The sequence below is a fragment of the Notamacropus eugenii genome, chromosome 7, assembly GCF_028372415.1.
Source record: "Notamacropus eugenii isolate mMacEug1 chromosome 7, mMacEug1.pri_v2, whole genome shotgun sequence".
Taxonomy (NCBI): Eukaryota; Metazoa; Chordata; class Mammalia; order Diprotodontia; family Macropodidae; genus Notamacropus; species Notamacropus eugenii.
Window position 1 is genome coordinate 38,498,330 of NC_092878.1, and position 12,658 is coordinate 38,510,987.

The 12,658-nt window shown below is 33.9% G+C and overlaps 1 protein-coding gene across 1 annotated transcript in view; it reads left to right on the top strand.

Annotated features, from left to right (window-relative positions):
* The window catches only part of TRIP11 (thyroid hormone receptor interactor 11), a 93,808-nt gene that overhangs the window by 36,021 nt on the left and 45,129 nt on the right, over positions 1 to 12,658 (top strand). The window contains exons 10-11 of the mRNA XM_072625062.1: positions 4,667 to 4,879; positions 7,866 to 10,868. Of these exons, the coding sequence (XP_072481163.1) occupies positions 4,667 to 4,879; positions 7,866 to 10,868 (3,216 nt within the window). The remainder of the gene's footprint in view (positions 1 to 4,666; positions 4,880 to 7,865; positions 10,869 to 12,658) is intronic.

Genomic DNA, 12,658 nt, shown 5'->3' on the forward strand with positions numbered 1-12,658 from the left:
ACATTCCAATTCATCTTTCCACCAAATAATATATTAGTATGTCTGTCTTTCTGCATCTGCTCCCTCTTGATGATTCTCGTCATCTGTCATCTTTGCCAGTTTGCTGGATGTGATTTGTGTGTCTTTTATTAGTGATTCTGAACATTCTTACATGTGATTCTTAAAAGTATGTAATTCTTCTTTTGAAAAATTCTTATTCATATCCTTTGGTCCTAATCTCCGGAAGAGTAATTCTTTCTTTTACACTGTGCTACATCCCACAGAGACAAACATGCCCAGGGGCAGTGTTCTGCAACATAAAAAGAACTGGCTCTGAAGGCAGACCTGACTTCAAATCCTGCCTCTTGACATTTACAGTCTCTAAGTTATTGAATCTCCCTGAGGCTTATTTTCTTCATCTGTAAAATGAAGTTGGACCAGATGGCCACTGAAGCCCCTTTAAGCTCTAGATTATGATACTATAACAGATTTGGAGAACTGCCATATTTAGGGGGCGAAGGAAAAATGAGGAGACAGTTAAGCAGAGGTCAAAGAGATAGGAAGACTAAAAAGCTGGGAGCGTTGTCAAGAATAAGGTTTTAACAGTTTAAAGTGCTTCAGATGTCAAGGAAGGGTAAGGATTGCAAAAAGTCCATTGAATTTGGTGACTTGGTCCTTGGTAACTTTTGAGAGAGTAGAATGGTGGTGGATTGAGATACAGGAAACAGTTTACCTAAGGGTTGGGGAGTGAGTGTGAAGTGAAAAAAGGGAAAGATGAGACAGTGATGGTTGTGTTTGCAGGGAAGGGGACACTTGAAAATGTCTGGTCATATGTAAAGGAATTAGTAGAAAGCAAGGGGGTGGTGCATTGATGGATCGAGGTCCTTCAGGTTGTTTGAAGTTGGACTCAAGGATAGTTAAGACTTGGGCAGTGCTTTCTTTGCATATAGAGTTTAATAGATGGTTTTTGAATTGAATTGGAATAGAAATATAGGTACCTTTATGGTATGAGAGAAAGAATTTCAGTTCAGTTTAGCAAATATTTATATGGCATATGCAATATATACAAGGTCCAAGCATCATTAGATTTATATTTCTCCTAGAATGTAGGTTTCAGTGGCCAGCAGATCAAATCTGACCCATGACTAGTTTTTGTAGGACCCTAGCTAAGAGTGGTTTTTACATTTTAAAAATAAAGTTTTGTTGTTTTTGAAAATGTAAAAAAACAAAACATAGTCGTGGGTAGGGGATGTTCAAAAACAGATTTTGGTCCTTGGGTTGTAGGTTACCAACCCCTGTCCCAGAGAGGGATACAAGTAGTTATGGATAAGTGAATACAATATAATTTGAGGGTGAAAATTCTCAAGGTGGAAATGAGGGATTACATATTATGCGTGAAAGACTGCCTGAGTGCATGTGCAGAGATGGGAGAAAGAAGGCTGAGTTTAGAGACTAGTTAATAGTAATTCAGTTTGGCTGAAATGAAGGGGAGTAATATAGCATAAGCCTGGCAAGGGACATTAGAGCCAGGTTGTTGAGGACTTTAAATATTTATTTGGCTGAGAAGTTTATATTTTATCTTATAGGCAACAGAGAAGGTGGTAGTGAATATTTTTTGAACACAGCAGTGACAAGATTATTGCCTGTACCTACTCTTCTCAAGGGAGACTTATTTTGGCAACTGCAATTTATGAATTGGAGTGAAACTAGAGGTGGGATGCTAGTTAGGAGGTTATTGTAATAGAACAGGCAAGAAGTGATGAGGACTTGAATTAGAATGATATCCTTGAGCATGGAGAGAAAGGAATATGTGTGAGAAATACAGGTCCAATAGCATTGGCAACTGATTGGATTTGTCAGGGGAAGGAGAGGAGTCAAGGATGACTATGAAGTTTTGTACAGTATGGTGGAACCTCAACAGATATAGGAAAGTTTGGAGGCAAATTTATAGGGGAAGATAAGATGTTCCATTTTGGACTGAGTTTGAGATGCTTAAAGGGACATCCAGATAAAAATGACCTGTGGAGTTTGTGATTTAGAACTGACCTTCAGGAGAGGGATTAGTGGTGGATATGGAAATTTTCTATCTAATGTTTGTAACTGAATCCACTGGAGCTGATGGGATTATCAAAAATAAGTGTATATATATGCATATATATATTTTTGTGTGTATGTATACATATATACACACATATTTGTTGTCTCTCCATTAGATTGTGACCTTTTTTGAGGGCTGGGACTGTCCTTTGCCTCTTTTTGTATCCCCAGTTAGCGCACTGACTGGCACGTAGTCGATGCTTAATAACTATTTACTAATTATTGATTGATTGAAAAAGTGAAAAGATTTGGCAAGTAATTGGATATGTGGGGTGAATGAAATTGGATAGAAGATGATTACAAGATTGCACACCTGGGTGACTGGAAGGATTTCAACAGAAATAGGGACTTTAGGAAGAAGCTTGGATTTTGTCAGGGAAGGATAATGAACTTTGTTTTGGACATTTTGAGTTTGAGCTGCCTGTGAGACATCCTTTTTGAAACGGTCAGTATACTATTGGTGATTGAGGACTGGAGTTCAGCAGAGAGGCTAGAGCTGAATGAGGTAGCTATTCATCTGCATAGAGGGTAGAGTTGACCCTGTGTGAATAGATGATGTCACCAGGAGAGGAAATATATAGAAGACATTCCTGTTCCTAGAAATGATTTCTAGTTAAGTAGAAGCCACTTTACAAAATTTTCTGACCAACAGTTTCCATATTTGACTGAAACTCTATTTTTTCAAATATATCCATAAAAGTATCCACCATTTGAAAAAATCTTTGATATTTGTTTAACTTCATTTATTTATTCATTAATTCATTTTTAGAAGATAAGTTTAAGTACCACTAACTGGCGGGCTAGCAGCTCTTCAGGACAAAGGGACATATGTACATACATACATATACACTATGTCTGTATATCTGTGTATCTATGTATCTATCTATTTATATCTCCTCACATAAATACGTACATGTATTTGTGTATATAGATTATAGATATATACTTTTTTATACAACATGCATACATACATATATGCATAGATATATAATACACACATATGGTTTTGCACAACTTTAGGGCAACATTACGTGAGGCAAAAGGAATCTCTCAGGTGACGCTGCTTCCTTATTTGGTTGATTGAGTATTAGGGCCAAGATGTCGTGTGATTGGGGGTAGGACAAATATCTTATCCTTGGGATTACAACTTTTTAACCTTGTCTGAAGAATTTCCATAGATCAGGTTTATTCTGGTAATTTATTCTGGTGAATTCCATTGATCATCTTGGTGATACAGAAGGTCTCTAGTTAATCCCATCACAATATGATGGAGATCTCTTTCATATTTGCTTAATTTTAAAATGGAATCTTTATCTACATTTGTGACTCAAAAAAGTGCCTCCGTTAATGAAAAGCTTGAATTCCTTGGAGACAAGCCTTGGTGAGAAAGTTCATGGCATGAGTTGAAAATAATATAGAACAGTGGTTACTAATTTGTCTGTCTTAAGGCTGAGAAATTTTTGCAAAGTGTCTACAGATTCATATGTGCACCAAGTATTATATGTCTGATCCAGCAGAATATATGGTGCAGTAATAAATGTCTGGCCCATATTAGTATTTTTCAAATGTATGCTTTTGCATTTCATAAAATGCAGATTCTTTTAAAAGTATTATTGAATTCATAGTTGCTTTTTTTTTGTTCTTTGTTTTCTTAATCAGTAGTACAGTTAATAATGCAGTTGTTATTGTGGTTGCAGCCCACAATTCAAGAAGTTCTGGAAAGAAGCCTCTTAGGATGTCATTTAAGGGTCACTGAGCATAAGAGTAATACACAAACAAAAGCTACATTCTGGATGCTGTACTCCTTTCAGTGATACCATTTGTGTTCCATTCAGGAAACACAAAATATGTATTGGTGATCATCTTCTGCATTGTCTAGTCATGTGGGGGCTTCTAGAGAGGTCGGGTATTGACTGTGGAGAAAATGTAACTGGCTCAAAGTTTCCTTTAACTTAGAAGAAAGAATTTTCACAATTGAAGTTGAAAGACAGCTGTATTACTATGAGTTAATTTGTGTGAATGTTTAATTAAAATGTCAGTTAAGCAATAAGTATGAGTGACTGGTTGTAGCATTTATTTTATTAAGGGAGAAGGGTTGGAGGGAAAAGAGTTCTTTGGATTCTTGAAGGTGGGAGGGAGATGATCTAGAGGGTAAAATATAGAAAAAAGTGTTTGGGAACAGGCATAAGCTTCAAAGTCTTCACAGGTTTGCAATTACTCTTCTGCAACTGCAAACAAAGGCAATTTTTTGTTAATGAGCTATTTAAAAAAAAACTTTCTTGACTTTAAAGGGTCTTTTAAAATAAACATTTTTTCCTAGATATCATTGTTTCTGTTACAGTAACATAGCATTTAGAATAGATTCTTGCAGGTAATCTGTGATTTTACTCGAATTTCTAAGTTTATAGTTCATTTTTACTTTTTACCTCATTTTCTTCAAAATTATAATTATTGGAATGTTCCATAAAATGAAAAATTAGACTCTATGCCGTCTAGTCTTCAGATCTGACTGTGGGGCTGAGTTTTTGTTTATGTGAGACTAATTTAAATATCTCTTTTAACTTCCCTCTTTTTTCCCCCCAAATTTAAGGAAGAGCTTCAAAAAGCACTGCTAACATTTCAAAATGAACCTGAAGCCATTAAGTTCCCATCTGTTGAAGATATGAATTTGAAGTCAGAATTAAATAATTTAAAAATTGATTTGGAAACAAAGAAGCTAGAACTTAATAAAAGTATTGCTGAAAAAGAAACACTAATAGCAGAGTTAGAAGAACTGGACAAACAGAATCAAGAAGCTACCAAGGTAACAGAAGAGAAACTAAGCCTACATAGTCTACTCTTGATTCACTGAATTGTGGACTAGTAAACAAAATGTTTTTAAATCTCTGCCTTATCATGGACTGGCAGTGTAAATTTGGTCAAGATATTCTCTCTGTGAATGGGTTTTAGCCACCTGTGAAAAGATGATGTCACTTGCATTTTCTACCTCCTGCATACAAATCACATACGTGTGAAAATGGTTTTACCACATGGTTTGAATGACTAGTTGGTTTCTAAGGTCCCTTGCACCTCTAAATTTCTTTGATTTTATGGGTGTTGTTGAATGTTATACTCCACTTCAAATAATTTTTCCCTGTTAGTGCTAGATAGATGTAGAATAGATGTTGCCAGGGAAAATGGTTAGGCCTTCTGTTAGTGTCTGCCATCTCTAGTCATCCTGGTGAATATCAGGCCACTGGACCCAGATGGCTCAGGAGAAGAAAGTGAGGCTGGTGACCTGTCAACTGCAAGTCATGTCATCATCTTGATGTCATGGTCCTCTTTGAGAACAAAGGACAAACACAACAACCACGATGTGCTTTTTAGTTATTTTGTAAGGAAGGTGGCTACAAGAATATCATTTCATAGCTGATCAGAGAATCCTTTCAGCTCTTCAGTTGAGCATGGAATTTACCTCAAAAAAGGATTAACTCCACTGGAGGGCACTCTTGATACTTAGTATATTTTCCTGTCATTTTAAGTGTAGTCATTTTTATGCAGTTTTTCCTTTGCATCAAAAAGTTTTTTAAAATAAATATCTTATTTTTAAAACAGCTAATTTCATTTAGTTCATAAACTAACACTAAAGAGTTTACGGTACAAGTTTGCGGTAATGATAAGTCTTTTTTAGAAGACTGTGTGGGTGAATTCCATTTTTAAAAAAACTCAGATGCACAAAAGTCAGAATTTATGAAGCATAAAGCATGATTACAAGAAATTTCCCTGTAACCTACATGATTCCTTAAATAGAGAGCCACCGAATCAGCTTGTAAAAAAATCAGTCTATAAAACTGATTTATACACAACTTTACAAGAATATATTTGTGTCTTGTGGCTGTTTACTTTCGTAGGTAAAAATAAAAAAAAAGAATTGAACTTTGCTTTGTAAAGTAGATGGCTTTTCAAAAAACCCTAGTAAGTGTTAGAATAAAGTATTCTGACCTTTTTTACAATAAGCTGTATTGGAAGCCTATTGTTTATTAATGTTGCATTGAACTTCATTTAAAAGTAACCTTTATGAATATATTTTGTTTTTATAACCATGTAATTTCATTGTAGCAAATGTAAATAGAGAGACCATTTGGTTTATTTGAAAATATTTTTGTCTTGCTAAGAGTTTCCTAATTAAAATTTTTTATGATACTCAGTTGTTTTTGAGGTATTGACAAACTACCCCATTAGTGATATCATCAGTTCTTTGTATTTAATTTAAACTCCGGATTTTGTGATACAGTATTTTAAGTTTCTGTATTAAACCATGTAAAGGAATTTTATTCTGCTAGTTAGTAGTAGTAGAAAGAGATTGATTCCTAACTTATTTTATACTTTGTATACATGCAGTTTTTAGGACTCTTACATTTTGGCAGATGCAGCCTTGAGGAAGGATTGCAAATAGGTAAAAGGAAATTGTCGGGTTCCCCCCCCCCTACATTTTCCCTTACTGTAAATTTATTCCAAACTCAGCATGTAATTGTGTGGATAATGTTTATTTATTTGGGGAGATAAACATGAAGATACTCTTTTCCCAAAACTTATATGAAAAATGCCTATAAAAAGAATGAAAAATAAAAACTTTAAGGTTCAGTGTTTTATCCTTTGATCTTCAAATAATATGATCTAGGCAATAGGTTGGAATAATTCATGTATCCTGAAGCCTTCCAAATGGTATGATTGTAGGGTGAAGTCATTGCATAAATATTAGTTGCTTTGAAATATAAAAACCTATTTCTTGTCAGTTATGCCAGTGAAGCTGGAGTACTGTTGTTGGAAACTAGGGAAACAGTTATTCAGTTTTAGGCTGCCAGATTTTGAGAAATATAACACTAAAGAAGAGAGGCAAGGAAATACAGGGAAGTTTTCTTTTTTTTTCCCCTTATAATTTATTTATTTAAAACTGGACAGCCATCTGCTTCTGGAATATAAAGTAATCTCCACATTAAAATAAAGAGGGATTATTAGTCAGTAAGCATTTATTGAGCACCTGCTGTGTAGCCAGGTATTGTGCTAAGTACACGTAGTGTTTTCTAACTCATTCTTTTATTGTAGGGATACATGATAGTTCCCAATTAATTGCTTTTATTTTCTCTAAGCACTGTATGGAAAGGATTTTGTAAATAAGGAAAAATTGATTGATTTTCATTCATTATAGCTTGCTGTTTTATACAATGATGATGATAAAGGAATGTTACTTTTGTTTTAGAGTACAGAAGAGAAACTTTTTCACAACTTTACAGCTACGTAAAGCTTATCAGACTAAAGACAAAATCTTTAGGCACACAGACGTTTTAAAAATTTTATATTTTAAAATTTTTTAAAAATAAACTTATTGATACTTATAGGCACACTTCTACTAGAAAAGAATCTTATATACAGATAGATATATTCCTTGCATTATATGCTGATTATAGTCTGTTTTTTTATCTTTAATTTTGGAAGCTACTAAAGCTTTAGTATTGATTAGGTATAAACAAATAGAAAACAATGGTTTCTCTTCTCTTTGCTTAAATCTTATCGTCAGTAGGAAATGTTGACTTTTGAAGTTGTCTAGAACATACTTGATTATATAAAGTTACTTCAAAAAATTTGGATATTTTTTGAAAGGTAATGACAAGTATTTTATGAATGGCTGATTTTTGATATTGAAGTTTCATGAACGTTTTTTATTTGAAATAGATAATTTTATAAAATGTTCATAACTGAGATAAGGTAAAATGTTCTAAAAATACAATTTCAATTTGTATTTTTTTCAGCATATGATTTTGATGAAAGACCAACTATCAAAACAGTATAATGAGTCAGACATCACCGTTAACAAACTAAAACAAGATGTAAATGATGAAAAGAAGAGAGTTTCTCAGCTTGAAAATGAAAAGGCAAAAATTACTCAAGAACTAGAAGCACACAAAGAAAAGTTTAATCAGAGGGAAGTAGCCCTTCGTGATTTGAATATAAATAAGCAGGAACTTGAGGATAAGATTAAGGATTTAATAGATCAACTAGATAAATCACAAGAATACATTTCAAACATTAAAAAGGAAAATTCAGTGCTTCAGGAAAAAATAAAACAGAATGAAGAAGATCTTTTTATCATTAGAAATGACTTAAGTAAGCATCTCAATCAAGAATCTAACAGTAACTTTCAAAATGACTTACTTAAAGAAAAGGAAACAGAAATCAGAAACTTAAATAAACGTCTTTCAGAAATGAAAGAACTCAATAAAAATTTAGAGAAAACTGTTTTTGATGTCAAAATGGAAAATGAAAAGTTGGTTTTAGCTTGTGAAGGTATGAAACAGCAATTACAGGAATCTCTGACTGTTAAGGATCAGGTTTCCCTAGAAAAAGATACTATTATTGAAGCTTTAAGAATGGAGAAAGGGCAGTTAGAAGTAGAATTACATCAGTCTGAAAAGAGATTGTTGGAGCAGGCTCACAAATATGAGCAGACCATTGAAGAACTGTCAGATGCACGCAAGATGAATACTTCTGCCTTACAGGTGGAACATGAGTGTCTGATCAAACTTAATCAAGAGAGAGAGTTTGAGATTGCAAAGCTCAGAACCAAAATTGAGCAAATGGATAGTGACCATAAAGAAACTAAAGAAATCCTAACAACGAGTTTAGCGGGGCAGAAGGAGTTAACAGAACTCATAAAAGAGAAGGAGATATTCATTGAACAACTTCAGAAGAAACTTGATGCACATATTCAGATTTTGGAAAAAAATGAAATTTTCAGACAAACTATAGAAGAAAAAGATAAAAATCTTGCAGTTATGAAAGAAGAAAACAATCATCTGAAGGAAGAACTTGAACGACTCAGGGACCAACAAAGTAGATCTGTGCCTGTGGCTGAGCCTAAAACCCTGGATATTATCACTGAACTTGAAACTGAGGTAACACAGTTGAATGTAATAAAGGATAATCTTGAAGAAGAAATAAAACATCACAAAAAGACAATTGAGGATCAACATCAGAATAAGGTGCAACTTTTACAGACTTTACAAGAACAGAAAAAGGAAATCGATGAGTTTAAATCCCAGCATGAGCAAATGAATATCACACATACGCAGCTCTTTTTAGAAAAAGATGAAGAAATAAAAAACTTACAAAAGACAATCAATCAAATTAAAATTCAGTTGCATGAAGAAAGACAGGACATCCAGACAGAAACCTCTGATGTCTTTCAGGAAACTAAAGTTCAGACTCTTAATGTAGAAAATGGAAATGAAAAGCATGATTTGTCAAAGGCTGAAATTGAAAGATTGGTAAAGGGAATAAAGGAAAGAGAGATGGAGATTAAGCTTTTAAATGAAAAGAATGTTTCTTTAACTAGGCAGATTGATCAATTGTCCAAAGATGAAGTTGGTAAACTGACGCAAATTATTCAGCAGAAAGATTTGGAGATACAGGCTCTTCATGCCAGAATTTCTTCTGCATCCTATATGCAGGATGTTGTTTACCTTCAACAGCAACTTCAGGCTTACATTATGGAAAGAGAAAATTTATTATCTGTTTTGAATGAAAAGACTAGGGAGAATAGTCAGGTAAAAACAGAATACCATAAAATCGTGGATATAGTAGCTGCCAAAGAAGCAGCTCTCTTAAAACTTCAAGATGAAAACCAAAAATTGAGTAGTAGATTTGAAAGTAGTGGTCAGGACATGGTTAAAGAAACCATTCAGAACTTATCTCGTATCATTAGAGAAAAAGATATTGAAATAGATGCTTTAGGTCAGAAATGTCAGACTTTACTGACTGTTTTACAGACATCTGACTCTGGTAATGGGAATGTGGCTGGGGGTGTTAATAGTAATCAGTTTGAGGAACTTTTACGGGAGCGTGATAAATTAAAACAGCAAGTAAAGAAGATGGAAGAATGGAAGCAGCAAGTAATAACTACAGTGCAGAATATGCAGCACGAGTCTGCTCAGCTCCAGGACGAGCTTCATAAACTTCAGGCTCAGGTTTTGGTTGATAGTGATAATAATTCTAAATTACAGGCAGACTATACTGGTTTAATCCAGAGTTATGAAGAGAATGAAACCAAACTCAGAAGTTTTGGTCAGGAGTTGGCGCACGTTCAGCATAGCATAGGGCAACTTCATAACACCAAGGATCTTCTTCTGGGAAAACTTGATGTTGTCTCACCACAGCTGTCTGTTAGATCAGCAGTTGTTTTACCTACTGCAGACAGACAATCTGAAACATCAAATGAGGCTTCTAAACCTCTACAGCAAGAATTAGACCAGCTAAGGAAAATACTACAAGAAAAAGATGCAACGATTAGGACTCTCCAGGAGAATAATCATAGATTATGTGATTCTGTTGCTGCCACCTCAGGGCTTGAAAGAAAGGAACAAGAAGAGATGGATTCAGAGATTAAGCAGATTAAGGAGAAACAAGACATTTTACAAAAATCACTTAAGGAAAAAGATCTCTTAATCAAAGCCAAAAGTGACCAATTACTTTCTTTAAATGAAAATCTTACCAACAAAACAAATGAAAATGAAGTTTTAAAACAGGCGGTAACAAACCTTAAAGAGAGAACTTTAATTTTAGAAATGGATATTCATAAACTAAAGGAAGAAAATGAGAAGATTGTAGCAATGTCCAGGGAAAAGGAAACAGAATTTCGAGCACTACAGGAGACCAATATGCGGATTTCCATGATGTTAAGAGAAAAAGAATTTGAATCAAATTCAATGAAGGAAAAAGCTCTTGCTTTTGAGGAACTATTAAAAGAAAAAGAACAGGTACATTTTCTTTATAGGTATGTGTAAGGACTATGGGGATTGAGGGGGAGCGATTTTTCTTTATGATTTTGTCTTGTGATCATTTTCGTTGGAGAAAATATAGAAGTATAATTGGGTGATTAAAAATTGATCCAAGGTAAGCCTGAGGGAGTACTAGTTGTTGTTTTTAAGAGACTGCTTCTTGAATACTAGATATTTAGTTTGATCTTCTGAAGCTTAATACCCACTACTAAGTCACATAGTCTTTTGTCACAAAATAGCAATGGTATTGTTATTCATGAGAAGGAAATTGCTTTAAATTATTCTATTTTACCCGAGCATGAAAAGGATCTCTGCACCATGTAGTATCTATCCTTTTTATACAGTGTATTTTTTAGATACAAAGTCCTAAGTGCTTTGTATGAGTTATTCTGAATTATACATACAATTTAATAAGTCTTTTTTATTGAATACTATGTACATAGCACAATGCTAGGCCAAGGCATATGTATTCAGAGTTCCTACTTACTGTTATACCTAGAGATGAGAGCGCTTGGAAAGCAAAATATCCCAAGAAATTTAGCCAGTGTACGTGGTACGCTGATAGAATGTGAGTTAATTTAAGCCAGGGAATGTTTCACTCTTGCCTTTGTGTGTGTCTAGCATGTAGTAGTTACTTATTAAATGCTTAAATTGAATTGAAACTTGTTTCTTGCTGCCGTTTGAACGGAAACTTGGATGCTGCAGGGATCTCTCTGCTTCTTTACATGGTTAGCAGCCTAAGAAGGGTCATATATAGATGGGATTAGACTTCGAGTTACAACCAGCATTTTTTACTTAGATTAAAAGAATTTTGGTCAGTTCTGGGAAAAAAAAAGCCTCTACAGAGCAAGAGGTTGTTTTTTACGAGCTGTAAAGAGGTGTTCAATGAGTAGAATCTCCTTATGAACCATTTAGATATATAAAATATATTTTAAATTTATCAATAGTACATGTTAGCAAATAGGCCTATTTTAGGATATAGAACTCTTCAAGATCAACCTTGCATATGTCTAGTTCCTGTTTATTGTTGTTTGGGGACATGTAATGTATATGCTATTGTTATAAAATTCACTTGCGACCCAAAAGGCCCCTCCTCTCAAGTGCATTAGAGTTAGGTAATTTTTTAACATTGACTGTAGTTGTGTTTGTGTTAACTCATGAATATATTAATACTCAATATGATTAAAATATACCTTTATATCATTTTCATTGAGAAAAGTTCGGTAAGCAAAATAGTTTTATTGAAAAGAAATGTTTTTAAGCTTTCATGTTATAGTTCACTTCTTTATAAGTTATCTTCCTTGTAATATCTCTACTTTTTACCTAGAAAACTGAAAATTTGGGGCTTCCTTTTCTAAGAGGAGACATTGAAATATAAGCAATAAATTGTTTAGTTTCAGTGACTAAAAAAAAAAGATTTGTCCTGAATGTTCTGGAGTGAGATTATAGACATTAAATGTTACAGAAGTGAAGTATTTATATAAATTCCTGTTGTAGTACATAGTATATGTGTGCATATAACGTACATATTTAAATAGTGAGAAAAATCAGTAATAAAACTTTTTTTAAATGATTTTTTTAAAGAAAAGCTGGCTGTTGCCTAAAAGCATCCCTCTTTTAAAACTGAGAGGTTATCTTTCTTCCTGAAGGTAGTAATGTGCTGTACTTGTATGGAATGTTTCAGGAAGTAATTTCCCTGACTGTTTAGTGGTGGCTAGCATTCTAAAATTGCCTTCCTTAAATCTTTGCCAAAATGGTTTTTTTAAGTT